Raw genomic sequence first — 26,670 nt, 5'->3', positions numbered from 1 at the left:
CAGCATATGTAAAATATTTCGTAAACGTTGTTTTGATTTTAAATTCCTACAGGTACTTCCTTATCCTATAACTTCAGTACTCTGAAATCTGAGGATTCCACCAAGATAATATGATAGGAACTTCTTGTGATTTGGGGCCACATCCTACTTAGACAAATGCAGGTCTTCCAGCTTTCCTGAGAGCTGATACAGTGGCACAGAATACTTGGTACTCAGCATTGGCAAGAATGCCATCTCTGCCTCAGGAAGGGGGTAAGCATACTACATATTATGGATGTGTCAATGATGATAATTCGAAGTTTTTAAGGATGAAACGAATGGGGAATTTTAAAGTACCAGAATTATAATTTTACGTGTGTGTGTGTGTATATATATGAGAGAGAGAGAGAGAGAGAGAGAGAGAGAGAGAGAGAGAGAGAGAGAGAGAGAGAGAGATTGTGTTCTCCAGATTGGGATATTTTAATTTTATTGATATTTGGTTGTTTTAAATTTCCTTCATAGTTTTTCGGAGACCTTCTCCCCTGGACCTGGATACAGAATCACCTTACCAAAATGCAATGAGAAGGAAAATCAGAAAGAAGAAAAAGAAGGGAACTATTACAGCAAATGTTGCTGGGACAAAGTTTGAAATAGGTAGGTATGGGATTTTCATAATTGTTGGGAAAATTAGTTTCAACATAGCTGTTGAAAATAATGCAGATGTTAACTTTGGAATGAATTTTAAATGCCTCCAATGTATTTTCCCTATGAGGTGTTTTACATTTCAGTCAAATAGATCAGAATCATTAAAAGACTTAGTTATAATTTGGATAAAATTAATGTATATGTTTTTCTTTAATAAATTTTAAATTAAAGTCACATGAACATTAGAAATCTATGATTTTTATCTTTAAATATAGCTATGCTTTAGAAAATGAAATCATTCAAATGCATTTTTTTAGTTGTAAAGTGGATTCATTTCTTTAAATTAATTCCTGTAAATTAATATACTTTTGCCCTCATTGGAAAACACATACCATGGGCACTCAAACTCTCCCCGTTCTTTAACAGTCATGAGCTAAAAGCGTTGAATGAAATTGTATGAAGCTCTGGGATGTTAGGTTTCCATACCTGCCTTAATCTTTGAGAAGCTCATTTTGATTTAGATGAAGTAATTCACCACACTTCATCTGAAATCAAGGGGATATTTCACTGGAATCAAGATCTCCAAACATTTTATTTTGCAATTCTCTCAGAAGTGAAAGCTGAGCGAATTAGCGTGGTCGCATGAGGACGTGAGCGGGAGACAACAGGGCTCAGTGACCATCATAAAAGTGACAGGGTGGTGCTGATGTCACTTCCTCCTGTTGACTCTTCAGGCACTGATGGGCCCAAATTTGACCCAAAGAGGGGTTTTTTAATACAGCGTTCTTTCATTTGCCCAGACATTTTTCTGCATGATTTTTCTTCATTCTCATACCCGTGCCTCTCGGTTCAGTTGTTGTTAGCACAGTTCACGGTTGGGTAGGCTTGGAGCCTTGCACAGGGACTGTCGGGAGAACACATAGCTTCGTGTAAAGGAGGGAAAGAGCACATTGGACCTGTGTCCAGAAGGAAATGCTATCCTGCTGTCCCGGTATTTACCCGAATGAAACACAATAGCTTACTTATTGGACTCCCATTACTGTTGCCTTGACCAAGTGAATCATGCGATGGGAAGGTAATCAGGCTGTAGCAGGACACACACACTTCAGCCCTGGTGTTGCCTTGTGTCTTGGTATAGAATATTCTGATTGCTACTAGCTTTAGTATTAATCTTGGCTGTTGTTAGATGCTCTCAAATCAATATTCAATCATAGTGCCTCCTCACATGCAGAGTAGAACTTTGCATTGTATTTTCCATACTATAATTTTTACTAGAGCAGAACCCTGTAGTGCCTCTGGTGACATCAAAGCAGCATCCTTTCGTTGTGCAGCCAAGTGCTTATTAACTCTTCATATGTGACCAACTATTTCCCCTTGTTATCCCTTCACATAACCACCGTAATATTGTTGTGAAATAGACTCCTTGTCTTCCCTTGCACCCTCCTATTCCACCTTCCCTCACTCTAGTAGTGACTTTTAAGAAGTAAATGGATTGGAGGCTCATACTTCTATTTTCTACATTCAAAAGGGAAAAATAAAATGGACAACTACAAAAATAGTGAAATAAGATAGCTCTGTGCTAATCAGATCTAGTATAACCAAATACATTCCAATGAGACCCACAGTGTTAGAAATGGGAATAGATTTAGTTCATAGTTCCTTGGCCACAATAGCCAATGTTGAAACATCATTGATTATAAAACTCACAGTTCCTAGAAGATGGAATACTGGTTTTTCAAAGGAAATTTTCTATTTCTGACTATTGACAGAAGTTTTGCTCATAGTTCCACATGGAGACATACTTGTTACATAGTAAAATATATTTTTACAGGTATTCCTTTAATTAATACATTAGTGATTTTACATTATTATGTTTCATAATTTTCCTTACTAGAGACCAACAATCAAAAGCATTAGGATTAAAACAACTGAAATTTAAGATTAGAGAGAGTGCCTTCACCAAGTACACAAAGCTGACAAAAGTAGGACTTCAAACCGGACTGACTTTGTGTCTAAATTTGGTGGTGTTTTTATTGTATTATGTTGCCTAAATAAAATAAGAATTGAAACTTGAAATGAGGCATTTTGCACTGTCTGCTGCCTCTGAAACTCAGAGAGTGGCTACATATAATTCCGCAACAGCCTCGGAAAGTTCTATAGGTTAGGCAAAAGCAAAAAGAGTAGGAAAAATTTGTGAGGAATGTTTTCTATTTGTAATTTTCATTAAATGAGGACAAGGAAGATTGAGCAGGGATGCCTAAGTCTGCAGACAGACATGGGAAAACAAGATACAGCTATCCCTGTTTTTCCAATGGGAAGTTTACTTGGTAGAACTTAAATATGATCATTGTTAGTTCACCTCTTTTTAAAGGGATATTCCAAAGGACTAATATCTAGAAGCATAGACTTTAGGCATTCAGTATCAGCAACCTTTTATTTGGAACTAACGTACAAGAGGGTACCCAAACTGGAATTTTTTTAAACCCCCCCTCCCCCCCATCCCCAAACAACCTTATCACCTTCAAAGTACTCTCCACTACACTTAATATATTTGTCAAATCTGTGATCCCATTCTTGGAAACATTTAAAAACTCATCTGTTTGGATGGTTGACAGCACCTCCCTTGTTTTTTTCTTCACCTCTTCTATGTCATCAAATTGCTGTCTTTTCATGTTCCTCTGCATTTGTGGAAACACAAAGAAGTTGCTCAGAGCGAGATCAGGTGAGTAAGGTGCGTGGGGCAAGAGAAGTGTGCTTTTTGTGTGTGCCAGAAACTGGCGCACTGAGATGGCTGCGTGAGCAGGAGCATTGTTGTGGTGGCAAAAGCAAGTCCCCTGTCTGCCACAAATCAGGCCTTTTCTGTTACACACTGTTTATGCCATCTTTTAAGAACCTCTAAATAGAAAGCTTGATTAACAATCAGACCTGGGAGAACGAACTCCAAATGCACTATGAGTTGACATTTTTGTCCATTTGGGAAGTTGACAGATGTCTAGAATGAGATGTCACCAATAAAAATTTCACCTTTTTTAAAATGCGAAAACTTGAGTTTTTCCCATAGGACTGCCCTTGTAAGCTGTGTTCAACATCACAACAGTTTCTGCAGCATTTTTCCCAAGCCGGAAACAAAATTTCACAGCTACAGTTTGTTCTCTTAAATTGACCATCACACACACACAAAATTGTTTAGTGAAATTGCTTTCACAAAAAATTTCACTGTGACCAGAGAGAACCTTCCCAGGCGATCCCACTGGCTGCACTAAGTGAGGGAAAGTTGCTGGATGCTCACCTAGTGGGAAAAATGCATACTATGAAAACTACGTTGTGCCTAGCGCAACTCCAGGTTTTTTTGGGTACCCCCTTGTAATTTAATGATTGTTTTTTATGTACAGGTGGAAGATGGACTACAAATGATACCAATTGATTTTAAAATTTTAATTCAAACAAAAATAAATCAACACTGCTTAGTTTGGAAAGTGACCATCCAATTTCTGTCATTGCATTTTGGCTGTGAAATTGAGCTTTAAGTTCAGCGCTTCACATTTTGAATTTAACAATAGAAGGGATTCACATATGACCTACTTTACAAATATAATTTCATGGGTCTAAAGAGAGTGGATCTTTCCCACAATTCTTACACAGCTTGAATATTCCCAACCTCAGCCGGCTTGTGGACATATGGATTTCCAAATGTCTGTAGCTCATTTGGCCACCTCTTCACACTGCGGCAGGATTTCTGCTTTGCCCAGCAAGGCTTCCTCCTGCTATTTCGGTGAGCCCGCAGGCAGTTTGTCTTAGATTCTCTGGACCAAGTCTGTTTCTGAGCTCCTCTTCTGGCATTGACTTTAGGTTTTCTTTCTTTGCTTCTTTATTTTTTATGTCCTCAATTATTTATACCCGCCCCTAACAGTTTTATTGGCTTATGATTTACATATACAATTCAACGATTCAATAGTTCAATCATATCAAAGAGAAGTGTACAGTCATTACCACATCAATTTTAGAGCATCCCCTGCTAAATCGCCTTTAAAATGAATTGTGCAATCACAATCCATTCTAGCGCTCCCTCTCCCCTATTCCACCTTCATTATTGACTCCTGAAGTCCCTTTCCCTCCCATCACCCACCACCCACCCCTGCATTCCCCAGAGCCCCTTGTATCAGTTATTCTCATTATGCATCAAAGCTGGGAAACCCAACAGAAAACAATTAAAAACAAAATCATAGTACAGAGACAATAATGCATAAGAAGGAAAAGACCCCATCAACACTCAAAAAGCCAGGGAAGAAATTTCTGTCCTGGAACAAGTAAGAGATACTTGCAACAGGAAGTGTTCAGGCTTGCTGTATGTGGACCAGGTAGGTAAGGGTGCCCTGTAGGTTGTATCACTAGTGCCCTTGCCATCTAGATGATGCCTAGGTCTCCCAGAAGCGCCTGATACCAAAGCTGTGTGGTGGTCTCGAGCAGATGGGAGAGAAATGGCCCTTTCCCTAGTCTTGTGTTTCTTATTGTGTCACTTGGGCATCCAGAGCAATGTAGCTCCTTCAAGGCTGTGATGCTAAACAGCAACTTTAACTCAACAATTTCCTCCTCTATCACATATACACTTTCAACCATGGTCTTCTCCTTTTATGGCTTTTTTCTTTCTTCACAGACACTATCACATAAAAAAAATCATCTCTTCCACTTCAAGCAAGGGGCAATCAAGTACCCCCAGCATTACCACCAGAGGTCTAATCAGTCATTTCTTACTTGGCACAAAAGTCATTGTTAATTGATCCTTCATCATCATTTTTTCCTTACATAACAGAGTACCAGTATAAAGAAAACATTGAAAAATGAAACAAACAAACAAAAACAGTGAAAGCCCTGCTGTGTAAACACATGGTTCTGCTAAGACTCAATATTCTATTGGTACTTCCAAATTATAAAAAAGCATTTTGCTTTTTATTTTAAGACGAAGATTTATTTGGCAGAAGAGTGTCTCAATGGCTCGTCTGAATGCTAGGGGAGCACATAAGTAGTCTGCACTTCAAAGGGGTTCCTTCTGGGCGTACAGGACGGAAGGGCCTGGGGCAGAGAGGAGGGCTGTGACTCTCCTGTGAGTTCTGCTTCTCGACGCTTTAGTCTGAGTTAGCTCCGGTGACAAGATTTCAAGTGCTAGCAGTAATTTGAATGAAGGAGCTGGAAGGAGTAGGCTAGATCCAATGACCAGGGGCTCTTTTTACCTTGTCCTTTTGTGGATAGCCAAAGTCACAAAAAAGCTGCCAATGTGCGTTTCCTGAATAGAAGCATCTCTTGACAGTTTGTTTTCATTCTGCCATAGATAATTGCCGCACTTTGTGGCAGTTTTCTGTCCCTGTTAACTCTTAGGTGATTGAAACTAAGGGTTTTGGGTGTAACTTCAGAACTTCCGGCTACTGTTGACTCTAATTGAACCATAGAGAAAGCTGTTGTGATTAAGAATGAGCCGATTATGCCACAAGCAAATGGGTATTCCGCAAATGTAGAGCATGACCAAAATATTTACGTAGCAGAAAAAGCCAATGGCTACTTGTCAGAGTAGTTACATTCTGCTTTAATTTCACTGTTTACTTGCAGTTCGTTTAGTAATAGAGGAAATGGGATTTTTGAAAACTCCGGATGAGGATGAAACAAGTAACCTTATATGGTGCGATTCCGCGGTTCAGCAGGAAAAGATTTCAGAGCTGCAAAATTACCAGGTGGGAGATGAATTATTGGTCATGAGAAAAACTATATGAATTCTACCATAATTTACTCACTTGATATACCTATTTTGTTGCTATTCAGTTGTACCGACTCTCTGCATGAAGTCTGCAATATTTCTGAATTTAACTTTTAACCTCTTTCTAACAACGGAGGGGTGAAAACTCATCCAGGCTGCTTTTAATTACTCTTAAAGTAAATGCTGTGAAAAACGATGTGGAATAGATGTTTGGCAATTCACATTTTTTAGTCTTTCCTTAGCTACTAGTATAGATAGCTGCTAGCATGTAGGAGGAGCCCAGGTGGTGACGTGGTTATGTGTTGAGCTGCTATCTGAATGGGTGGCAGTTGGAAACCATCCGCAGCTCCTGGGGACAAAGACTAGGCTTTCTACTCCTGTAAACAGAGTTTTGGATACTCACAGGTGTTATTTTGAGTCACCTATGTAAGCAACAAAATAGGTAAATTACACATTTTAGTCTATGATAACCATAGATTCTTTAATTTAACAGCTTCATTGTAGGTCATTGGATATTAAATTAATTTTGCATGCATAATTACCAATTTATTTTAAAATTTTAAACTATAAAATCAATGATTTAATTGTACTTTGACATAATTGCACTTTGGCATTAATGTTTATTGAATCAATTAGAGTATTAATGTTTACCTTTTTATTTTCCAGAGGATCAACCATTTTCCAGGAATGGGGGAGATCTGTAGGAAGGATTTCTTAGCAAGAAATATGACCAAGTAATATTTATTTTCTTGTAATACAGAAGATCTGTTGAATATTTATATTACAGATATTATATTGCTCTTTCACAAGATTGCATTGATTTGAAATGCTATTTATATGAGAGATAGAATCTTAGAGATAGAAGTTTTTCGTAACAGTTTTATTTGCATATGATTCACATATCATGCAATGCAATAGTTCAACCACATCAAGAAGAGTTGTACAGTCATCACCACAATCAGTTTTAGAAATTTTCTCTGTGTTTGTACTCATCATTAGCTCCTCATTTCCCTCTAAACTCCCCTGACATATCCTCAAGGAACCATAAATTTAGTTACTGCTTCCATAGACTTACCTATCCTGGATTTCATAGACAGAAAAACATTAAAAACCCAAAACCAATTCCTCTCCTAAACCCCTCTATGAGGGGATCTCCATTGGCTGACACTTGGGCCTTGGGTCTCCACTCTGCACTTCCCCCTTCATTTAATATGATATATATATACATATATACACATACATATATACATATACACATATATACACATACATACACACACTTATATCTTTTTTTTTTTTTGCATGATGCCTTATACCTGGTCCCTTGGGCACCTCGTGATCGCACTGGCCGGTGTGCGAGGGGTTTAGGAGAGGAATGGGTTAATTAGGGTGTGAGGTAGTATCGATGAAGAACACAGCTTTCCCCCAGATCCTGGATGCTTCCTCCCCCCAACTACCATGATCCGAATTCTACCTTGCAGGGCTGGATAGGACAGAGGCTGTACACTGGTACATATGAGGGTTGGAGGTACAGGGAATCCAGGGTGGATGATACCTTCAGGACCAAAGGTGTGAGGGACGATGCTGGGAGAGTGGAGGGTGAGTGCGTTGGAAAGGGGGAACTGATTACAAGGATCCACATGTGACCTCTTCCCTGGGAGAGGGACAGCAGAGAAGGGGGGATGGGAGACTCCGGATAGGGCAAGATATGACAAAATAACGAGGTATAAATTACCAAGGGCATATGAGGGAGGGGGGAATGGGGAGGGAGGTGGGGGGAAAAAAGAGGACCTGATGCAAGGGGCTTAAGTGGAGAGCAAATGCCTTGAGAATGAATGGGGCAGGGAATGTATGGATGTGCTTTATACAATTGATGTATGTATATGTATGGATTGTGGTAAGAGTTGTTTGAGTCTCTAATAAAATGTAAAAGAAGAAAAGAGAAAAAAATGATTAGGGCAAAGACTGTACAGATGTGCTTTATACAATTGATGTATGTATATGTATGAACTGTGAAAAGAATTGTATCAGCCCCAATAAATTGTTAAAATAAAAAAATTAAAACAAAACAAAACAAAACAAAAAAACCCAAAACCAAACTAACAAAACTCACAGGGTAAGCAGATGAAATCCTCAATCAAAAAAACAAACAGAAAATATTAAAAACAACAAATCTTAGTTCCCGCCTAAACCTCACAATCTAGTGAGGGAAAAAAACTAAAATAGAGACTATAATTGATCTGCCATAATATCAATAGGGGATCAATGTGTAGTCATCGCAAAGGTGGTCAGATAGATCATTTTTGGAAGAGCAAGGAAAGCTTTCTTGAGAAGATAAGGTATGAGATGGATATTGAAAGGTGTGAAGGACTTCACCCTTTGAGAAGAGACAGGCCCAGAAGTAGGAGAAAATAGAGAGAGACTTGACCCAACACAATGTGTTTGGGATTCTAATGCATCCGATGTTGCAAGGCGCATGAGGATGTTGGAGATATATTTAAAAGCCAGTACATGTGTTACTTGTTGTTGTATTTTAGTCATTCATTTAGCTATTCACACATTAATTGCGTTATCTTCTCAATAAACCTTTCATCTTATCCTGAGAGAAATGAGAGGTTATGAAATAGAATGAAGCAGAGAAATAATATGCCTCGAATAATGGATTGGACAAAGACTAGGGCCATACAGAGAAATCCCCCTAAAGAGATGGTTGACTGGTGTACGTAAAAAGTAATGAACCATCTAAACCCAAAGAGAGATAGTTGGAATTGTGAAGAGAAAATAAATCTAAAAGATATTAAGGAGGTAGAGTTTGCAGGGCTTGAAAGTGTCGTAGATTAAGCCAAGGTTTGTGGTTTAGGATATTGTATGGCAGCATGATTTCCTAACAAGAAGACATAGGAACCTCAAAGGAAAAGGAATTGCCTCGGTAAAGTTTGGAGCATCATTTTATTTAGTCTATGGGGGTCCATGGAAAAGTGGAACTAAAAGATAATGTAAAATTAACACAAACTTTTTGAAGCACCCTCACATGTGTTTTTATTTAAATTATTAATTACCTAGTTGAGACCTGATGGTTCTGTCGGGTAAGTGTTGGGCTTCTTTGCTTTTGCCCTGTTTAATCTGAAGGGCAGCAGTTCAGATCAGCCAGCCACTCTGTGGCAGAATGCTCTCATTAAGATTTACAAAACTCTGGAAACCCTATATAGCAGTGGTTCTCAACCTTCCTAATGCTGCGACCCTTTAATCCAGTTCCTAATGTTGTGGTGACCCCACCAACCATAAAATTATTTTCATTGCTACTTCATAACTGTGATTTTGCTACTGTTATGAATCGGACAACCCCTGTGAAAGGGTCATTTGACCCCCAATGGGGTCATGACCCACAGGTTGAGAACCACTGCTATATAGGGTTTCTATGAGTCAGAATTGACTCAATGGCAGTGAAAAGAAGCCATCCATACCTATTATTGTGAGACAAGACAGGATGGAGCAACATTTTGTTCTGTTATACAGAGGGCCCTTCTGAGTCAGAAGTGACTTGACAGTAACTAGCAGGAATAACATATGGCAGGCACTGTGCTGAGTTTAGAAGGGACCATGTGGCACAGAGGGTTAGCCATTGGGCTGCTAACCACAAGGTCAGCAGTTTGAAACTACCAGTTGCTCTTTGGGAGAAACATGAGGCTTTCTTTTCCTGTAGCGTTACCGTTTCAGAAACGTTCAGGGGCCGTTCTCTTCTGTCCTAAAGGGTGGAAATAGACTCAACTCAGTGGCAGTGAGTGAGTACCCTGTTTGGGCAGATGAAGTGATCAAAAACAGATGATAGTGCTTAAAACAGTAAGTTGCAATTGTGGTAAGTGCTGAGAATTATGAGTGCATAGGAGCCTGGGTAGCCGAGGGAGTTACTCATTGGGCTGCGAACCACAAAGTCAGCTGTTCTAAATTACCAGACAGCTGCCCCATGCAAGAAAAGTGAGGCTTTCTCCTCCTGTAAAGAGTGACAGGCTCTGAACCCACAGGACAGTTCTACCTTGTCCTGTAACAGTGAGAAGAGATTCAATGGCAGTGAGTTTTTGATTTTTGTTTTGTTTTTACATGATAGACCTTTGAACAGAAATCATCCTAGATTCCAAAATCTTAAGTACATTCTCGTCTCTTTTGAAGCAACACATGCACCTACTGCTGCCAGTCATGCTCCTGGGACAGTTTCTTTGTTCTCCAGGGTCCGATTTATGCCACCGCTTCCCTGGAAACTCTTGGATGCCATTGTGACCTTGTGCTAAGGATCTTTGTTTTCTCCCTGTTTAAGACTTAATAAATGTTTTCCTTAAATTATAATTTTAAAACAAAGTGCTCTCTAATGGTGACACCTGGTGGAAGTAAAATCATGTATAAAAAAATGACACCTGCCATTGAATCAGTTCCTGTTTCCCCAAACCCATCATGAGGCAGAACGATTGACTTTTTATTTTTGTGACTTAGAGGATCCCGTGTTGTATAGGGGGTTATGTCAACAGTTCAAGGTCAACAGTTAAGGTCAACAGTTCAAGACCACCAGTTACTTGGAGGGGGGTGGGTGTTTGTCTATCTACTCCCATAAAGGTTTACTGTCTCAGGAAACCCACAGGCCAGTTCTATTCTGTCCTCTATGAGTCAGTGTGGACTTGATGGCCTTGAGTTTGTTGAGTTACATGGTACATGCTTTTTCTTTCTATTATAGAACTTATATATAGTATTAAAGCTAGAATAAAAATTTTGGATGAATGTATTTAACACCAAATTTTAAGAAGCACAATGGATACAAGTTGATTATTTTTTCCTCCATTCCATAGTTTAGTCCTATAAATTAATGATTGTGGTACCTTATATGCTTTTATTGTGCATGTCATATTGTCGTGTAATCACAAGTTCATCTATGTTTCTAAGACCAGAGACTATATTAATTCATAATCTTCATATCTCCAGGACCTAACACATAGTATATACTTAAGTATTTGCTCTATAAATATGTACATTCTACCAAGGTAGAGATTTTTGTCTTTTTTTTCCTCACTGATATCACCCTCAGGTCTAGAGCAGCATATTGAGCATACTAGGTGTCTAATAACAAATATTGAATGCGTGAATAGATAAAAAAAAGGATGGAAAGAATCTAAATCTTTGTGGGAAACACCAGTAGCAAAGAGAAATAAAATTTTAAAGAGATTGAATATAAATTATTTTCATATTATGTCTAATTAACAGAATGATAAAGACTCGGCCTATGGATTATACCTTTGTCCCTCGAACATGGATTTTTCCTGCTGAATATACTCAATTTCAAAATTATGTGAAAGAATTGAAGAAAAAACGGAAGCAGAAAACCTTTATAGTAAAACCAGCTAATGGTGCAATGGGTCATGGGTAGGTTTATTTTACTTGTTATATTCAAATGAACAAAAGCCCTAAAAAGTTAATATGAACATTTTCTCATGGTTGCAAGCCAATACAAAAACCTAAGATAGGCTTCTAACTATTGGTTTTCTGAACTTGCATGTTTAATGAGCCATTCTTTTTACCTTGTCCCGTGAGCTTTTGATAATAAATTAAAAGCTACAAATCAACAGGTTGTGATTATTTAATGAGTTTATAGCAGTGGTTCTCAGCCTGTGGGTCGCGACCCCTTTAGGTATCGCATGACCCTTTCACGGAGTTGCCTGTTGCATCAAAGTAGCAAAATGACAGTTCTGATGTAGCAACGAAAATAATTTTATGGTTGGGGTCACCACCACATGAGGAACTGTATTAAAGGGTCACGATATCAGGAAGGGTGAGAACCACTGGTTTATAGGCTAGGGAAAAAAAGTTGTTTCCTACTGTTTTTGAACTTCAAATTTGCATTTATAATACTTTTAGAGCATATTTGGGAGAGTAAAATTAGTTGATATTATAGAGCTAAATTAGCTTGGAGAAAATGGAATGAGAATCACTCTTCCTATAACTAGAAATCTTGAAAAAATGTATTTTATTTACTTTGGTTTCTTTTATATAGCTGTACTAATAAGATTGAAAATAAGTAGGACACATTTAAAACTGAAGAGTTGGGTACTAAATATATTAGATGAGATTAGAATGTGAAATTTATTATTTCTATTTCCTTTTCCTTTCTAAAGTTTAGTTAATTTTCCATAATGCCGTCTTCAAAGAGAATCTGGCCCGAACTGCTTTGATAAAAGTGTGAAGCATGATTCACTTTGGCCTTTGATGTAAATGCAGTGGGAAAAAAATCCTTTGAAATATGAGGGGTACCCCCACCAAAACAAAAATTTTCTCCCTTCAAATTAATGTATTTAATTTTTTTGTTTTACAAAACAACTTTATCACCTTCAAAATACTCTCCATTACACTTAATACATTTGTCAAATCTGTGATTCCATCATTGGAAGCATTTGCCAAACTCATCCGTTTGGATGGTTGACAGCACCTCCCCTCATTGTTTTCTTCATTTCTCTGTGTCATCAAATTGCTGTCCTTTCATGTCCCTCTTCATTCATAGAAACAAAAAGATGTCACACAGAGTGAGGTCAAATGAGTAAGGTGTGTGGGGCAAGAGAAGCATGCTGTTTTTTTCCAAAAACTGGCGCACTGAGATGGCTGTGTGAACAGGTGCATTGTTGTGGTGGCAAAACTAGTCTCCCATTAACCACAAATCAGGCCTTTTTTGATGCACACGGTTACACAATCTATTCAGAACTTCTAAGTAGAAAGTTTAATTAACAGTCTGACACGGTGGAACAAACTCCAAATGCACTACAAATCAGCATTTTTGTACATTCGGGAAGTTGACAGACATCCAGAACAAGGTTTGTCATCCATCGACATTTCACCATTTTTGAAATGAGACAACCACTCGTACACTTGAGTTTTTCCCATAGCGCTGTGCTTGTCAGCTGTGTTCAACAGCACAGCAGTTTTGGTGGTATAGTCCCCAGGCAGGAAACAAAATTTATGGCTGCACAATGTTCTCTTAAATTGGCCATTGCGAAAAACGAGGTTCAAGAAAAGCTGCTTTTAAAAAATTATTTTATAGGGTGCTCATACGATTCTTATCACAATCCATAATACATCCATTGTCTCAAGCACATTTGTACACATGTTGCCATCATCATTTTCAAAGCAGTTTCTTTCTACTTGAGCCCTCGGTTTCGGCTCCTTATTTTTTTCCCCCTCCGTGTTTTTACAAAAATAATTCATTGTGACCAGAGAGAACCTTCCTTGGTGAGGCAACTGGATGCACCAACTCAGAGAGAGTCGCTCAATTCTTGCCTAGCATGGGTAAAAAATGCATACCCAGTGGAGCTTTTTGCTCTTTGTTGGGGCAGGGATCACCTCCTCATAGACCTATCATGTAATTTATTGTTTGTTAAACAAACATCCTTTGAACTTTTACTGAGTTAATAATTTCATCAGATATTCTCTCTTATCGTAGTTGGTGGGGTAGAGGGTTACACATAGAGCTGCTAATCAAAAGGCTGGCAGTTCAAAGCCACCAGCTGCTCTGCATGAGAAAGAAGAGACTGTCTCAGAAACCCAAATGGACAGTTCTGCCCTGAGCTGGAATTGACTAGATGGCAATGAGTTTCTTAGAATAATTTTAAAATATACAACCGTTTTGAGAATGATGAAGGCAACATATGTACAAATGTGCTTGACACAATGGATGATGGATGGATGGATTGTGATAAGAATTGTATGAGCCCCCAATAAAATAATTAAAAATATATATACAACCTGTTGTATTAGTAAGAACTTTATAGTGATTGTTTAAGGGCTTTCTATATGCTTTCTAAATGTTATAATAAGGGATAATTGAAGTTCAGAGTGTTAAGATTAAAATATTCTTTATATAACAAAGAAAATTCATTGTTATGAGTATTTTGAATAAGCAATACTTGTCTGATCTGTCTTGATGTCAGTAAAAATACGTGGAAAAGTCCAGGTAGACTAGAGAAGCAAATCCATAGAAACTCATGTGTATAAGAGAGAGTTTTATATAAAGGATAGCTATACATTAAGAAAGCATCCCAACCCAATCCAGTCTAAGTCCGTAAGATCGATATTAGTCCATATGTCTGATACCAATCTATTAAAGTCCTCCTTCAGACTCACAAAACACATTCAATGATGCCGAGTGCAGGAGGATCACAGGCCAGTGGGTAGAAAGTCTTTGGATCCAGTGGTGTTGTAAGCATCTCAGCGCTGGCAGGGGTCTCCATGCTCTACATGGCTTCTCAGGGATGTCTAGCAGGAAGTGAGCAGTCTATCCCACCTCCAAGGAGGAAAAAACAGATTTCCCAGCATTCTGAGGAGAAAGCTATGCCCACATAGAGGCTTCATTGGCTATGATCTGATTGACAGGCTAGACTCCACCCTACACTCTTAGTTTTCAAATTGACAAATGATTATATAACTACCACTTAATTGAAAGGGCATATTGTATTGCTAGGGATTTTCTTATAAAGCAGTAGTAAATGGGTAAAGGACATCTTTCTCATTTGTTGACTGTATATTTTTAGGTTCTGTTCTTCTGACTAGTTGTCTATCCATCATTGAAACTGGGTATTAAAGTGTGTGCTACTGTTGAAGTATATTTTTCCCTTTTGTTTCTGTAGATTTTGGCTGGATTGTTTAGAAGGCTTGTTCTAGGGTGCATGCCTGTTTATAATTGCTGCATCTTCCTGATGGATTGATTTTTTAAAGTTATTATATACTACCTCTTTGTTTTAAATGTTCTTTGATGCTAGTATATTTCAGCTCTTTGTTAGCTACTGTTTGTAAGGGATATCGTTCTGTCGTTTCATTTTCAAGCTGTTTATGGTTTTTGATTTAAAGTGTGTCTTCTATATAGAGCATATAGTTGGGTCATATGTTTACTTATCTAGTCTACCAAAGTCTGCTTTTATTTATTTATTAAAAATTGTTTTATTGGGGGACCATACAACTCTTTTCACAATTCATCCATTGTGTTAAGCACATTTTTACATTTGTTGCCATCATCATTCTCAAAACATTTGCTTTCTACTTGAACCCTTGGTCTCAGCTCCTCAGTTTTCCCATCCCTCCCCCTCTCCTCCCTCAGAAATCCTTGATAATTTATAAATTATTATTGTTTTGTCATATCTTACACTGTCAAATGTCTCCCTTCTGTTGTCTGTCCCCCAGGGAGTAGGTTATATGTAGATCTTTGTGATCAGTTCCTCCTTTCTACCCCTATAGAGCAATTCTACTCTGTCTTACAGGGTCATCTCGAGTTGGAATTGACAGTGCATAACAACACAATTTATTGTAATTATTGATAGCAATGGTAAACATCTTGCTATATATCATATGCTTTTTTGTTCCTCTGTTCTTCAATTAATGCCTTATTTTGAGTTAAAAGAGACCTAGTGGTGCAGAGAATTAAGCGTTAGGCTGCTAACTCTTAGGTGTCTGCAGTTAGAAACCCCCAGCTGCTCCTTGGGAGAAAGATGAGGTTTTCTGCTCCCATACAGATTTGCAGGAGGTAAATCCCACTGAGGGTGGCTCTGCTCTGCCCTTTAGAGTAACTATAAGTCAGAATTGACTCAGGTCAGTGAGTTTTGTGCTAAGTAGATATTTTTTACTGCATTACTTTAATATACTTTTTCTTTTGCCACATATTTTGAGTATTTTATTTCAGTGTTTGCCCTTGAATACCAATTAAGTCTTAATTTATAACTGTGATTCAGATTAATGCCATCTTAGTCTCCCAGTATACAAATGCTTCACTCCAACATATCTCGGCCCTTTCCAATGTTGTTGTCACAAATTATATTTTTGCACATGATGTGCCTATTAGCCTAGATTCACAATTATTATAATATGTATTTATATTTTAAATCATTTTAAAGCATAGTGCTATAATTATAGTGCACCCTAGATAGTAATAATAAATATTAGCATTGATGTTTATAATTGCCTATGTAGTTACTTTTACTGGCATTCTTTATTTCTTTGTGAGTATTTGAATTACTGTTTGAGTCTTATTTCAGCCTGAACAACTCCATTTAACATTTCTTGTACAAACTGTCTACTTGTGACACCTTCTCTTAGTTTTGTGAATGTCTAAATTTTGCCATCATTTTTGTCTTTATTTGATTTTATTTTAATTGTGAATTAAGTACAGGCTTACATATTAGATCATTATTTTCCATTCACCTTTTAAAATAATGTGTCAAACCTCCCCATAACTTGTTTTGTTTCCCTCCCTCTCTCTCTGTTTTCCCATCTCCCTCTTATAGGATATTATCTTGCCCATTCCCAAAGTTAACACCTATCTCTCTTCTAGCCTGTTGCTTCTCTTTTCCGCCCTCCTGTCCTGCCCCTGGTAACTGTCACACTCTGTTGCTGTTAGCATAAAACCCTTTTTAAAAATTTATATTTTATTTTTTATGACAGTGGTTTCATACAAGATTTACCCTTTTGTTTTTGACTAACTTCACTTAGCATGATTTCCTCTAAGTCTGTCTATGCCATTAGATGTTTCACAATTTCTTTATTATTCTTTAATGATTCATAGTATTACATTGTGTGTATGTATCAAAGTTTTTTATTCAGTCTTCTATCAATGCATTTCCCATCATTTTAAAGGATAGTTTTGCTAAGTATAAAATTTCTGGCTAGTTTCTTTCCCCCCATCTTTTTGAATATATAATCTCACTGACTTCTTGCCCCTGTGATTCTTGATGAGAAATAATTATTATTCTGATTGATGATCCTATATGATCAGTCACTTCTTGTTTTTTAAATGTTTGTTTTGTTGTCTTGGCTTTAAATAATTAAATTGTAATGCATGTCAGTGTGGATATTTTTGAGTTTGGCCTACTAGAACATCAAGTTTATTGGCTAGGCAAAGTATTGCTTTTTCATTAAGTTTTGAGAAAAATTGGCAATTATTTTCTTAAATACTATTTCCTCTTTGTTACTTTTATCTTCTTCTTCTGTGGCTTTGATTATTTATATTTTGGTTTGCTACAGAGTGTCCTAAAGATCTCTTAGGCTCTATTCATTTTTTCATATTACTGTTCTTCAGATAATCTTAATTAATTAACCTTTCTTTAAGATGATTGGTTCTTTCTTCTTATGATGCACATTGCCTTTGAGACCCTTTTTTGAATTTTCATTTCAGGTTTTCGTTTTTTAACTCTAGAATTTCCTTTTTTATAATTCGGTTCTTTTAAAAGTTAAGATCTGCCTCTTTATATTCTCTATTTTGGGGAAACATTCTTCCTTTGATTGTCTTTAGTTCTTGGTACATTGTTTCATTTCAATTTATTTATTATTTGTGATAAGTTCAATATCTGGATTTCTTCAGGATGAGTTTCTGTTTATTGGTATTTATCCTGTGTATGGCCCATGCTTTATTTCTCTCTCTCTCTTTCTCTCTTGCTGTTGTTGAAACTGGGCACGTTTAACATTAAAATGTTGCATCTCTGGAAATCAGTGTTCTCCCTTCTCAGAGTTTGTTGTTGATGCTTGTTTTAGGTGATTACCTGTTTAATCACTTTCCTGAACCCATTTTATAAAGTATGTATTTTTTCTTGTGTGTGTTCACCAAAATCTGTTATAATAATTTTGTTCAAGTGATAGGACAGAAAGTTTTCTAGTCATTGCAGATGGATTCTCTGTATGTGTTGAGGCAAGCCTTGTATATCCAGATAACCAGTGTTTGACTCTATCCTAGCCTTTATTTCCTGCTTGAATAGAGCCTAAAGATAACTGAGAGGTGAGAGCTTTAGGCCTTCTCAAGATTTAGATAATATGCCCATCTCTGGGCATGTGCCTGGCCTTTGAGAAATATGTCAAAGCTATTCAAAACCATTATTCCTTCTATAAGCTTATTCTTTAGCCTCTCCTTGTCCTTTTTAGTTTGTCCCAGTTATTCGTTGTCCACAGAAATGGTGTCTAATAAATTTAACTTGAAATATTTTCAACCATTTTTCTTTGAGTATTTTTTTTTTTAGCACCAGGCATGTTCTAAGTTAGGGAAGATACAAGCAAACCCTTAAGGTTCTCAGGGAGCCCCCAGACAGGTCAAAACGAAGAAGCACAGAATAGTGTCCATTGTACTTCCTCTAATGTTGTTATCTATGCTGGCTTCAGAGGGAGGAATGGGATTAGGGTACATTAAAATGTCACGTAGCTTTTTACAGATTCAATTGTTTATTGTTTTCATTAAGCACTTTCTGATTGTTATAAGCCTTTAATTATTTTCCAGAATTCTGGGGGTGGGAGGTAAAGGATTCTGTTTACTTGTTGCTTTTGTTTAGGAAGAGCTTTTAGAGTTCTCCACTCTTGCCATTTTTCTCTTGAATGCATGAGTGTGTGCATGTATGAAGGAGTTTGTATTTAGACATTTTGGCTTCATACTATATTAACTTTAAATTTTTTTTCATTAAATTTAGGATTTCTTTGATAAGAAATGGTGACAAACTTCCATCTCAGGATCATTTGATAGTCCAAGAATACATTGAAAAGCCTTTTTTAATGGAAGGTTACAAGTTTGATTTGCGAATTTACATTTTGGTAACCTCGTGTGATCCATTAAAGATATTTTTGTACCATGATGGACTTGTGCGAATGGGAACAGAGAAGTACATACCACCTAACGAATCCAATTTGGTACGTATCCCAGACAGAATTTATGACTTGATCCAGTAGCTCCACATGTTACATACCACCTAACCAATCCAATTTGGTACGTATACCAGGCAGAATTTATGATTTGATCCAGTAACTCCACATGTTACATACCACCTAACGAATCCAATTTGGTATGTATACCAGACAGAATTTATGATTTGATCCAGTAACTCCACATGTATTTTTCAAGCACATATTATATAGACTGTATGAATCCAAGTTCATGCTGTCAAAAGTTTATAGTTTCAGATAATTCACTATAGAATAAATGCTGTTTCTAACTGACAGGAAACTTTGTGACAATAAGGGAAACAAAGTCTTCTCCAGCCAAGCTACCATAATATGATAACAGTTGGGAGGATTGGTAGTGTTTTGCTCTGTTGTACTTAATGTCACTATGAGTCAGGACCACCATGAAAGCCCATGACAACAATGATGACAAATACACCATGGCCAATACGGAGACCATAACAAAGAGTGTGTCCAACACTGAGCCATAATAAATACCCATATATCTTTTTCCCTATCAGTGTCGAAATCCACAAGTCCTTGAAAAGTTTTGCATACTGCCATAGTGACCTTGTGCTACTGTAACAGAAATACTACACGTGAAGTAATTTACACAACCCAATAATTTATTCTCTCACAGTTTAGTAGGCTAAAATCCAAATTCAGAGTGTTGGATATTTAGAAGTTGAAAACAGGAAACCCAGGTTCAAAGAATTCATTCCACTATTGTCTCTCCTCTTCCTTGATGACAGAGTAGAGAGTAGTTTCTCCTCATATTTGCTATAAGATAAAAGGTGCTGCAGGGTGTACGTCACCTCCCCCTGGGGAATATTCCTTACATGGGATCATGATTGAGGTGAGATTAAGCATGTTGCACCCTACCCTAAGTCTTTTTATTGATTTATCACATCATGGAAGAGTCATTACATAACTACTACCCTGTTTCCCCAAAAGTAAGACATCCCCCCAAAATAAGACCTACTTACAGTTTTGCCTCTTGCTGAAATATAAGGCATCCCCCCTGAAAATAAGACCTCCTTGAAAATAAGGTCCCCGAAGTTACTGTAACTCTGAACTCTGGACCGGAGCGGCGGGCGCCCCCACACAGTCCACTGTTGGCTGCAGTGCAGCCAGAGCGGCAGACAGGAAGTGCAAGGTCTCTTTTAATAAAACAATAAACAATAAGTGTGTACTGTATTTTTCTTCATGGAAAAATAAGACACCCCCTGAAAATAAGACCTAGCTCATCTTTGGGAGCAAAAAGTAATATAAGACACTCTTATTTTCAAGGAAATGGTCCATTCTCACACTGTCAGTGAGTCAATTATGACACATAGCAAACCCTATAGGACAGAGTAGATTTCAGAGACTGTAAATCTTTACAGGAGAAGAAAGCCTCATCTTTCTCCCTTTCTCCTCACCTTTGCTACATTGCATCATTGTATAACTTCCAAGTCATAGAGAACAATGGCCCAGGCAAGTTAACACGTATTTTGGGAGGACCCAATTCAATCCATGACTGGATGAAAGTGAAGAAAGTACATCTCAGATTTAAAGACCACATTTGCAATAAACTTCCAAAAATGGAAAAAAAAAAAAAAAAGGAAAGTGAAGAAGTTTTCTCGTGCAGAAAAAAAGTTGGCATACAGGGACAATGTTCCAACATTTGCAGATTTAAAAGAAGAAATTCGCCAGGAACAGAAGAAGAACAGGAAAAGCTCTCAATCACGTGATGATGCTAAAGCAGTAGAGAGAAAGTACTTGATGGTATAGATCAAAGAAAGAAAATTCAAGTCACCCAAGAAGAGAAGAGATTAAAGAATGAGGGAATGGTGTTAGCTGGTTGCCTGTCACATGTAATAAAAAGGAGTTGAAGTCTTTTATAAAAAAGAGTATGGACTAATCAAATCTGTACAGTTCCATTCTCTGATTCCAACTGAGAGGAGTTTATCTGAAAAATTGGCAGCTAACATGCAAAATTCATCCTGCTAAGAAAAATATGAATGATTACATTGTATTTAAGGATGAATATTCTGCTACAAAAGCATTAAAAATAAATGAAATTCAAATTCCAGATGGGTTTCCCATTAGAGTTGATCTTGCATCTGATACTGCATCTAGGGAAAAGAGACCAGTATTTGTGGGAAATCTCCCTTCCAAAATAGAAAGAAGACCTCGAGTTAGACATTCTGCCAATAAAGAAAAACTAACACAACAAATTCAAATCCCAGCTTGAAGAACATCAGTAAACCTAAGCAGGAACTGAATTTTGTTTCAAATCCTGCACAAAGACATTCTAAAAGTTTAGTGATTGCAGAAAAGACAGGTTTCACTACAAAGAAAAAAAAGTACAGAAGAGAAGTGGACAACCTAAGAAACATAAGAAAGAAGTTGTGAACTACAGGGATTGAGTGTAATGACCCACATTTTCAGTTTCAGGATTTTTATGGATGGCGATTGTGGAGCTTGTAAATTTCTCTAGTCTTAGTTCAGTCTTAGCCTTAAGCTACGAATTATGTATAACTACTGATGTTAAAGATGATTTCAGGCTTTGTGTGAAAATTTAGAATTTAGTATGTTAGAAATATGTAATTAGCAGTTTAACCATTTCATGAATATTTTCTACGTGACTGAATTAAAAAATCACTAAATGTAAAGAACACTAAAATGATATATACTCTTCTTAATGTGATTGAACTGTTGAATTGTATGATATGTGCATGACATGCCAATGAAACTGTTAAAAAATAAACAAATGAAAAAGCTTTAAGGAAAGTGAAATGTTTCACTCCTTAATACTTTTTCATTAGGTTAATTAGTGCTATTATTATTCAAGACATTTTTGCCTACTGGAGAGCTTCTCAAAAAAGTGCTTCCAGACCTGTCTGTTTTTTACATTAAAGGAGGGTGTGTGTTTTAGAGCCCAGGAAATATTATCTGAGTATTTTCCTCACGTCACACACTTAACATTAGAGAACAGAACAGCTCATTCTTTTAAATGTTGCTTAATTTGAAGCATTTTCTAAGTTTCACGAGGAAGTCTGTGTCTACTACTCAGTTTTTCTTTGCATATACTGTTCAGCATGAATTTTTGTGCGAAGTAGATGACCCTTAAATTTTTTGGAGTGGAAATATATTCTTAATGGGTTAATAAATGATAAATATAACTCAAAAGAGCAGTCCTGTGTATTTGCTTCAAAGATTTCAATATCTTACCCCTAAGTTACTGCAGTGAAAAATATATTAATATAGTTGGCTGGTAACAAATACAAATTAAAATAACCATGTGGACAAAGTTATGTTTATTTTCATGCAACACTGCAATCTAGAGGCAACTTTGGGAGTAGGACCATGAAGGCAGGACTTTAAAGACACACTTGCATGTTCATGCTGGACTGATGGGGAGCCACTAGATGTGACTTAATGGATAGTTTTGAAAAGTTTAAAATTTTGCATTCTGTTTCAAATTTATTTGCAGTAAACCATTTCAACAAGTACAATAATTTAGAGAGATGAGACTTAAGAGCTTTATGCATATATTGTCAGCATGGAGACCTCTGTGTAACCTTGCAGGGTGGAATCAGCCAACTGACTGTGACTTAGGCGATGCAGTGACCTCTGAGACAGGAGGAGGGTAGATGTTATGCTTTGCAGTTTATACTACTTACTTGAATTTCGTTTGTTACTTTCACTTCATTAGAAGGAGGCATAATGATTTCAGAAAACTTTCCCAACGAAAACTGGGGCAAAAATTTTAAGTGAGCTGATCATGAAAAATGACAAGTCTAGAGTATTTTTTTTTGCTTAGCAGTATATAGTTTCACATCTTAATTTATTGCTCTCATTACTGTCAGTATTCTTACTAATGTAAAGGTTTCTTGGTAGTTATATTATGAACAATGTACAAAAGTAACCCATAGATGATTTTCTTTTGTAAGCAAAATTTCCATCTATATGTTAGATGGTAAAGGTATCTTTGGTCTTTGTATGCCTTCTTTCTTGTGGAATCTCACAGTTGCAGAGTCTCACATGTTCTCTTGCCTCTGGCTCTTGTTGCAGACCCAGTTATACATGCATTTGACAAACTACTCTGTGAACAAGCACAATGAGCATTTTGAGCGTGATGAAACGGAAAACAAAGGAAGCAAACGCTCCATCAGATGGTTTACAGAATTCCTACATGCAAATCACCATGATGTGGCTAAGTTTTGGAGTGACATTTCAGTAAGATTATACCATTCCACAATTGTAACTATCATTCCACATCATTCATCTTAAGGAGAATCAGATATTTCAAATAAAGAACAGATTACATTGCATTGGGTAGATAAAGAATGTTTTCATGAAGTGGACTTGGTGTTGGAATTTGTTGATGAACAGGGTACTTACTGCTAGAGATGGGGATGCGGTGTGGGTGGGATTCTGGGTAGGGGGGAAATGTTAACCAAAACCTAGGAGGTGTGAACATGGTGATAAGTGATACAGCAATGAGGCATATATAGAATTTTTGAGAGGTGTGGGGATGTATATATGATAAAATATATATACGTGTGTATATATATGTAAGTATATATATGTATAAATATATATATATGCTAAAATTTAGATCTGAAAAGCAAGGCTGAATTTGGCAGGCAGTTGGAACTCACTCAGGATTTTAAGGCAGGAGGGTAATGTAGCCAAAGGTTGTGATACATTTAAAAGATAAAGGTGGCAGTCAGTGTAGGATGGATTAGGGTGAAGACCAAGAGTAAGTAGAGAAGGAATTTGGAGGTGAGAAATAAGAGTACCCTTAATTGAACCCCAGTGGACACTGAATTAGTAAAAGACCGAATAATGATCTAAACATTGGGTTTAACTCAAAATCAAAGATGAGGGAGTTTAAGACCCACTGCAGTTTTGTTATTGTTATTGTTAGGTGCCATTGAGTCCGTCCCAACTCATAGCGACCTTATCCACAACAGAATGAAACGCCCGCGTCCTGTATCAGCCTCACAATTGTTCCTGTGTTGAGCCCAGTGAGGCAGCCCATTGTGCCAGTCCTCTTCTTGAAGGCTTTCTTCTTTACTCTTCCCCTCTACTTGACCAGAGGTGCTGTCCTCCTCCAGGGACTGGCCTCTCCGGACATCATGTCCAAAGTGTGTAAGAGGAAGTCTCACCCTCCGTGCCTCCATGGAGCACTCTGACAGTAGTGCTTCTGACAGAGTTAGGATGCAGTTTTATGCAGTTGTTTTTTCGGACAAAAGAGGTCATATTATTTGAAATAGGGTAGGAATGAATTTATTTTGAAAAGAAGCGAACAGAGTTTGGTTTTGAAGATGAGCGAAAATAGTTTGATTAGTTGGTTAATTTGTTTATGGAAATGTACTGAACCACAAATTAATTGGGATTGCGTTCTCTGTTGAGAATGCAAATATTTATAAGGCACAGCTCCAACCAGCCCAAAAACTGTTAATAAAGTGCAATGTAGCAAGTCCAAGGGGCTTCAGAAAGTTTATGACAAATACCCATTGTATTTTAGTTTAAATATTCCTGGAATATGTTGATGCCCCCTCAAACAACACAGGTAAATATTAGATTCTGTGGCGATAGAGAGGGAAACCCCAGAGAGTAGCTTGTGGGTAAAGCAGCACTTCCCAGAGGCATTGACACCTGAACTCATGAAATCCAAAAGTTTATGATGACATGGTCCACTTTAGACAAATCCAGAAGGATTCCTGAAAGGGTGTGCCTTGTATGCTTTCGAGAATTAAAGTGCAGAGCAGTAGATGAAATTCAAAGTAGTGAAAGTAAAGAGCAAAGGGAACAAATAGAGCAAATCGCCTTTGCTGAAGCCGATCCTGTGTTGATGTTAGCAGAGTCATTCAAGTAGCATTCCAAGTTAGGGGAACACGTCTGTTGAAAGCACTTAAGATGATCGTTGTTTTGTTGCTAGCCATCATGGAGTTGCTTCTGACTAGTAATGACCCCTTGTACAACCGAATGAAGCATTATCTGGTCCGGCCCATCCTCACAATCCTCATTATATTTGAGCCCATTGTTGCTGCCGCTGTGTCAATCCATTATTTTGAGACTCTTCTTCCCTTTTGCTGATCCTCCACCTCACCAAGCATCATGTCCTTCTCCAAAATCTCCTCCCCCGCCCCCACTGATAACATCTATAAAGTACATGAGACAAAATTCTCATTAGCAGGGTGGTTTTAATGAATAGGTCATTTAGTAAGACCACAATGGGGCCAAGAACATTGTCTATGCTCCCTGACATGCTCTTCTGTCATATAGGTGTGAATCTTAGGGAAAGACTTTGTGAAAAGGCTGGTGGTGTTGGGCTAGAAAGAGAAAAACCAGCATCATCAAGGTTTCCTGAGATTTATTCTAATGGGTACTTTTCTCACATAATTAGGAGAAGGTAATGAATTAGGAGAAGGCAATGGGTGGAAATGGTTAACTGCTAACTGAAAGGTTGGAATTTGGAGTCCACCAGAGGTGCCTTGAAAGAAAGGCCTGGTCATCTACTTCTGAAAGAGCAGCCCTCGAAAACCGGAGGGTTCATGGTTCACCGTGCATTGGAGTTGAGTCTGCAGCGACTGGTCTGTTTGTTTGTGTTGGTCATAGAGCTAAGACTAATCTCAATAAGGAGATAGGAAATTTTATGTTGGAGTGCAAAGTATGATTTTCAAATATGCCTATTCTTGGAACAAGACCCATTTGGGCCTATGAAGGTCTGACACATTTCAGTATCTTGTCTGTATGGGTATATTTTCAGCATCCGTGGTTCCCTTAGACTGGGTGTTAATACCAATAAACAATAACCTCTAATCTAGTAACATTTCCCAGTACTTTTCTTACAGTTGTTTTGTCAAACTGTCATAGTTTATGTAATTATTTGAAAATTTTCTTTCTTAAGAATTATTTATACTTTATATAAATTTCTGATTAAGGTGAATCGTGACCTAGTGAGACGATGTATGGAAAGGAGAATAAAAGGATGAAGTCTTTGAAGTAAATCTTTATTTTACTCCCTCAGTTTCCAAATTCTACAGAGCTAGGACTTTTAAAATAACATTTGCAGGGGGGTAATTTCTCTAAGAAGGATCACCTGTACATGAAAAATGAAATTCATTAATACCTTCTATCAAAAAGAGATGTGCCTTGTATATTGTACTGGCCAAGAATAAATAAGGAATCTACAGAAAATCAGGGTATTGCATCTTAAAATGATTAAAATAACTCAAAAATCACTCTATTGAGTACTCGTTTGTATACTTAAGGTACTAATTTACAGATTGTATTTCAAAGCATTGCTATTATGTTAAAAATTCTCTAAGCATTAGTGAAGTTTGTTCTTTGTTCTATTTCTCCTGATTTTCAGATTTAGTTGACAATCTTGCAATCATATTCCTGAAAGTGTGTTGTTTTATGCATAGCAAATGCAGAATCATAATTTGGAGTATATGAATTAATTTTCACATTTCCCCAGCTTGTCTTGTTTTGCAAAGACATGAAGTAGTCAAAGTTTTAACTCTCTCCTCTTCCTTTCAAGTGGTTCTAGTAACCTCCAACAATACGTATGAAACAATGTTGTCATT

The 26,670-nt window shown here is 37.3% G+C and overlaps 1 protein-coding gene across 3 annotated transcripts in view; it reads left to right on the top strand.

Annotated features, from left to right (window-relative positions):
- TTLL7 (tubulin tyrosine ligase like 7) overlaps positions 1 to 26,670 on the top strand; it is a 169,998-nt gene that overhangs the window by 65,427 nt on the left and 77,901 nt on the right. For 2 of the 3 annotated variants that reach the window (XM_075557654.1, XM_075557651.1), the window contains exons 2-8: positions 53 to 252; positions 502 to 633; positions 6,226 to 6,347; positions 7,037 to 7,104; positions 11,618 to 11,776; positions 18,835 to 19,051; positions 23,141 to 23,305. In XM_075557654.1, coding sequence (XP_075413769.1) covers positions 228 to 252; positions 502 to 633; positions 6,226 to 6,347; positions 7,037 to 7,104; positions 11,618 to 11,776; positions 18,835 to 19,051; positions 23,141 to 23,305 — 888 coding nt within the window. In that variant the 5' untranslated portion in view covers positions 53 to 227. Of the gene's footprint in view, positions 1 to 52; positions 253 to 500; positions 634 to 3,324; positions 3,347 to 6,225; positions 6,348 to 7,036; positions 7,105 to 11,617; positions 11,777 to 18,834; positions 19,052 to 23,140; positions 23,306 to 26,670 lie in introns of those variants that run through there. The other variant, XM_075557661.1, reaches the window with a different exon arrangement.

This window comes from Tenrec ecaudatus, chromosome 1 (assembly GCF_050624435.1).
Source record: "Tenrec ecaudatus isolate mTenEca1 chromosome 1, mTenEca1.hap1, whole genome shotgun sequence".
Taxonomy (NCBI): domain Eukaryota; kingdom Metazoa; phylum Chordata; class Mammalia; order Afrosoricida; family Tenrecidae; genus Tenrec; species Tenrec ecaudatus.
This window is presented reverse-complemented; position numbering and strand designations above follow the sequence as displayed.